Here is a 6,327-nt window from a genome sequence, read left to right on the forward strand (position 1 = left end):
TCCCTTTATAATTGCAAGTTAATTTAATTTTAATTATATAGCTTTTAGTTCTTAAGTATGTTAGACATGGATTGAGAACACTTAACACTGACGCTGGAATTAAGTATGCCCTTATAAATTCATCAACATTCCACTTACATCCTTGTATTTTTAATTTTCAAATATTACCCTTCAACTTTTTTTACCTTAGATAGAGGTGATTAAGAAAGAGAAATGAGTATAAGCAATAACAATAGAAGATTCACACTGATAATTAGTCTTTCAATTATTTTCAAAAAAGAGGAAGAGTATATAACAACAAATCAGAACGCCAAACTGATTTTGAGTTGAATAGTCGATGGTGAAAAACATAAATTTATAGAAAATGAAGAAGATGAAACATTTGTATTGATGACTTGTTATATGAACAAGAAAAAACATCAAAATTTACTGTACTTAAGACACTTGTTATACTAATTACATGAGTGAAGATAAATCAGTTTATAACAACAAAATTTTATGAAGTTTGATGATGAGTAACACTTGCAATATAGGATTGTTCAAGTCATGGTGAGTATTTATGTATGCTTGCCCCAAAGCAGCTCATGTATACACGTTCAAAGTAACTCGTAGGTACGTTCAAAGTAACTCGTAGGTTCTGCTCAACCATCACCCAGTGGTGTGAAGAAAACCAAAAAGGACATTCTAGGGTTTGGTCCAGTGGTGGAAGGGGCTTGTCTCTTTTCACTGCACCTGGGTTCGAGCCCTGGCGTGCACGCCTATCACCTCTGCGGTGCCTTACATGCCTACTGGGTTTGCAGGATATTCAATGGGCCGTGGGGATTAGTCGTGGTGCGTGCAAGCTGGCCCGGACACCCCACGTAAATCCAAAAAAAAAAGAAAACCAAAAAAGAGATCGACAGAGATTATCGTGAGAGAGATGACTTTGAAACGTGCGACCTAGATTTAACTTATTTTTATCCATAGTTTTTAAACATGATGATGATGCTAGGATACATCAGTCACAAGTTTAATGTCATGGGTTGATATTATTAATCCAAATTAATTTATTTTTTTATTTTATAAAAATGACAATATTTTTTTAAAATAATAGGTTTTTATTTAATTTTTTCTAGATTAATTAATTTGGATTTTTAAGTAAATTATATAGGATTAACTTCTTCTTTTTTTATTGAAACCCAACCCAATCTAAATCTAAAATTATGGATTAAACTATTTGGTAAAGTGAGTTTCAAAACAGCAATTTTATCACTATATTTGTTACAATTATCCAAATGGATTATGTGTTAATAATTTGTTTGATAAGACCCTCTATTTGTAAATAAATTTAATCGGGGCTAGCGTCCAATTGCTCTAATTGGTAAGACATTTACTGCCACTGGAACAGTAAAAAGAAAAGGAATCTTGTTCATGTGCTAATTACATAATTTATTCTCTCTTTTTTATTTATTTAATTGTGATAAATAGACATATTTATTCTAAAATCTAAACCCTATTTTCTTTCGTTAAAGAATCAAAAACCCTTTCAATCTTTACCAACTTGAGACACAAATGAAATCCGTTCAATATTAGAAGAATATTTTCACTCTTATAAGTCTGTAAACCGCACAACTCAATTCACATAACATCATTCATCTCAAGGAGTTAATCCAATTATAATTTTAAAAAAAAATTATTTGTCCAATTTGTACCAAAAAAAATAATTTCAAAAACAAACTATTTATTTCAATTGAGCCAAATTTATAAATATATAATGTTGCTGAATAGATTATTAATGTTGGAATGATTTTTTTGTTAATTGAAACAGATAGAGAAGCAAAGCAAGCTAACAACTTTAAGGAATAATATAAATTATGTTTTTTAGTTTTAATTAATAATTTAACCTATTCAAACATTTTTACGACATAAAAACTAAATTAAAATAAATTATATAATTCAATTTTTAATCGATTTAACATCAAAAAATAAAATTAAAAATATTGATTTGAATCAATTGGGTCAACTCATCAAATTCATGATTTGGTAAAGAAATTAGAATAATCTCATAAAAAAACCAAAATAAATTTTGAAATATAATTCTCAATCAACTAAATATTAAAAAATAAAACTTAAAAAAATCAATTAAAAATAAAAAAAACTTGAGCTAATTATATTAACTCAACAAACTCATAATTTATATCATAATATTGAAATAACTTAATTAAAATATAATTAAAATAAAATTAAAATAAATTATAAAACTTAATTAAATCATTATTAGAGTTAACAATGACAGAAAGGAGTATAACAATGAATTCCCTCCACATAATTAGCGTTGTTAATTAGTTTACATATCCACTCTAAGTTACAATTCAAATTAATTATTTTAATTATTTTATAAAATTATTCTAGTTTTATGATCTAAATTATAAATGTTGTAAGATGAGTCATGTTGATTTGGGTAATGTTTTTATTTAGTTTTTAAATATTTTTTTAAATTCATCTTTTAATATTAAATTAATTAAGAATTATATTTTATTATTATTATTATTATCATGCTTTATATAAGATTATTATAGTCTCATAACTCGTATTCTGAGTTTTACAAGTTAACAATGTTGATTTAAATATTTTTTTAATTAATGTTTTTCTTAACTTTATATTTTAACATTGGATTAATTAAAAATTAGATTTTAAATTTTTTTTTATGAATTTATCTTGATTTCATGATTTAAAAAGCGAGTTTTACAAGTTATCCTTCTTAACTCAAGGTTTTTTTTGTTTTTTTAATAAAATATTATTTTTAAAAATTTTATCCTTCAAAATTAGATTGGATATTAATATTTTATATTTTAAATATTTTTATATAAAATTATTTTGCTTTTCTAACCCTATTTTATTAGGAAAGCTTGGGCTAATTGGATCTTTTTAATTTTTATTTTTAATTTAATCTATTAAAATTGAGGAGTGTTGATAGGACTTACGACATGCAACGTGGATAGGAAAGGCAAGGAAAGAATGGCAGGGAACAAAGTCATATTTCTAGCTGTCAAATAGATAATGAAGATTCCCAAGGATTACCAACATAGCTATGAGTAGTTTCTTGGAAGTCCAAATCAGAAAAGTGGTCTCGTATAACACCTACTTTAGTTTCCGTAAATGTTCCAGAAATTGAAGTTTCCTTTTTGTCATCGTCCCCAAAGCGGTCTGTGAGGGGCGGTGGCCGCACACGCCATGGACACAGCCATTCTTCGTGCTTGGTTCTTTCTTAAAGAATGAAATAAAAATTGCCTTGTGCTTCTGGTCTCATATTTTTATCTTTATTCCAGCGAGATCATGTGTGAAGGGGATGTTCCCAGTTTCCTATTCACATAAGCCCAAGTTCCAAATATTGATTTTCTTGTTTAATACGAACAATTAATGGGAGGAAACATTGGATTTGAAAAAATTAGGGTTATTTGTTGCATAGTTTTTAAATTCAACCGTCCAATAAATAAAATTAGAAAACTCATAATATAATACTCAATCTAAATCAAATTTTAAGTTGGGCCATTAACAAGGAATTTTATAAAAAAATAATTAAATAACCTAAATCATTTTTTAATTAGTATCCAAACCACATCTTCCAACCATTTGGTCGTCGCTTTTTACGTAACTAGGTAAAAGCTCTTCTATATATTTAAACACCTCCATTCCTTTATTTTTATTTTTTAAGAAAGAAGAACATTTCCATAGAATAACGAATAATACTTATGAATGAGTTTGCCTAATTGATCTATGAAAAGCAATGGTAGAAACTTTTCAGAAAGTGATTTCAAGAGAATTCTTCAACAAGAACAATCAATTAAATTTCAGTCATCTCTCTTAATTTACTAGGAAAAAACATTATACGAAGATTTGACTTGAAACGTTTACGTTCAGTTTCCTGATGCAGACTTATTAGTCGGTCAAGAACGTGTGGGCAGGTGATGCAAATCTTTCCACCCCCAAGATGCATTGTCTACATTTCTTTCATTTTTATTAATTAGAGCATTCGGGTAAACTTGTATATTTTAATTAAATTTTTAATATTTAAAATTAATAATTATATAAGTATTAGAGAATAATATTATGAAATCTCAACTAATAATTTAAGTTATTAAGTTGAGATGAGTCTTTAATATAATATCAGAATCTTGATATTCACAACCTTCATTTATTTGGTAAAAATTATTTATAAGATAATATGAATTTATACAAGTTTCAAATTCAAAACACTTTCATCTAAAAAAATATATTAGAAAAGAATATAAATCACATTCTAAAATCTCATTTAATATTTTAAGTTATTGAGTTGAGATAGTTTTTTGACAATGAACCTCTAATGACCCAGAGATTTATGAGACTCGAATAAGTAATTTCTAAAAAAATAAAATATTTCTTACTTTATTTGTTAAATTAAATTAGTCCAAGTAAAAATTGCTATGATTAAACTCATTTAACCCTGCAAAAACATCGTTTAACTTTCTTCTAAAAAATATTTCTCACGTAAACCCACTACAAACCAAAACTAGACCCTTGCAGTGGCAACCCCACACAAACGGTAGAAAATAAACTGGCCGGCAATGTCAAAGAGACAAACTAAAACTGAGACAGAGTGCAAAATTTCCAAGGAAAGAGAGAACCGACTATAGACTTTCTCATATACTGTCAACAAAACCTTTATAAATTCTAAATAGTAGTTTAGGTGGTGAAGAAGATATATTTTTCGTCTTTTTTAAAATTTTGTAGAGTTTAAACTTCACGGTTAATGCTCGATAAAATTTATTCTAAAATATACCAAGCTAATGTAGGGATAAACCTGTAAAATTATTTGATAAAAAAATTAAGTTTAATTAAATTTGATTGGTAATAATCTGCTTAAATTTGTGTAAAGAAAAGATTTAATTTTAATAAATAAGCATTAATTCGAAAATTATTAATCTTTAAAGTTTAAAAATTAAAAAAAAAACACCCTTATGTAACAGTCCCTCCTACTCCGGCCTGATAGGATCATTGGTCAGAAAAAACACACATTGGTGTCACATATCCATCTCAAATGACAACAATACCCTTCCGCTGACAGTTTCTTTAGCTTTCCCTATGCGACGCGACAATGAGGAAGTCAAAACCAAAAGAACCACTGATTCACCGGCACAAGCTGTCCTAAATGACCAAAACACCCATGACAAACTTCTGCGAAACAGAGGCAGCGGCATCCTCTGTAAGGAATCAAAGCCGTCCAAAGCAAATAAAAACCTCACTGTCCCGTCGCTGTCACCCATCGTAAGCCCATAACCCTTCAGTCCCTTCCTAGAAGACCCTCTACTTTCCTTCCTCCCCTATATAAATCCACCAATTCATGCATTTCAACTCATAAAATCACAAAAAAAAAATTCCAATCCTTACATTTATTTTCAAAGGGTCTTGATCAAGAATGGCAGGAGCTGATAAAAGAGCAGATTTTGAAGACTTGTTGCCTGTAATGGCAAACAAGCTAGGTGGGGAAGGGTTGATAAACGAGTTGTGTAATGGGTTTCAGCTGTTGATGGATAAAGATAGAGGGGTTATTACCATGGAGAGTTTGAAAAAGAATGCAGCTTTCTTGGGTTTGCAAGATTTGAGTGAGGATGAGCTTGTTGGTATGGTTAAAGAAGGTGATCTTGACCGCGATGGGGCTTTAAATCAAATGGAGTTTTGTGTTTTGATGTTTAGATTGAGTCCTGAGTTGATGCAAGAATCAAGATTTTGGCTTGAAGAAGCACTTGAAGAGGAGCTCAAGGGCTACGGATTTTGAGCCATGGCTAGCTGGCGATATCTATAATGATTTCTTTGCCATTGCAAAGATTAATTTGTCTTGAAAATAAAAATAACATTGCCTTGATATGGTGCTGACTGCTTCTGTTTGATTTGTTTTCTTTCTTTTCCAGAAAGAAATTTGTTTTCTTATTTATCGTTATTGATGTTCAAAATTGAAAAGAAATACACAGGATTATTTATTGTTATTGATGTTCATGATCTTGTGCATTTATTGCTTGTTTCATTTTTTTTTAATTTGTTATACTAATAATGTTTACATTAATCAATATTAAATTAACAAAATCTATTACTTAGATTCGGAACTCTTTCAGGACATTTTGCCGGCCCAAGACACCATATTTTGAGGTTTCAGTAGTCCCTCATTTTATGTGGTGGTTAAAGTGGTTCCTAATCTAACACTAGCCACTAATTGCTTGTATTTATTGACCATTCCACTTGTTCAGAAAATAAATAAAAAATAAAAAACGGCCGTTACCCATCCTCCCAAAAACCAAAAAAGAAGTAGAACAG

At 29.0% G+C, this 6,327-nt stretch overlaps 2 protein-coding genes across 2 annotated transcripts in view; both read left to right on the forward strand.

Annotated features, from left to right (window-relative positions):
• Positions 1-6,327, forward strand: part of LOC105121647 (receptor-like serine/threonine-protein kinase SD1-8) — a 25,347-nt gene that overhangs the window by 10,499 nt on the left and 8,521 nt on the right. The window lies entirely within an intron of this gene.
• On the forward strand, positions 5,297-5,897 carry LOC105121646 (calcium-binding protein PBP1-like). Its single transcript, XM_011020377.1, has one exon. The coding sequence runs from the start codon at positions 5,435-5,437 to the stop codon at positions 5,792-5,794; it is 360 nt and encodes a 119-aa protein (XP_011018679.1). The 5' UTR covers positions 5,297-5,434; the 3' UTR covers positions 5,795-5,897.

This window comes from Populus euphratica, unplaced genomic scaffold (assembly GCF_000495115.2).
Source record: "Populus euphratica unplaced genomic scaffold, PopEup_1.0 scaffold25.1, whole genome shotgun sequence".
Lineage (NCBI taxonomy): Eukaryota > Viridiplantae > Streptophyta > Magnoliopsida > Malpighiales > Salicaceae > Populus > Populus euphratica.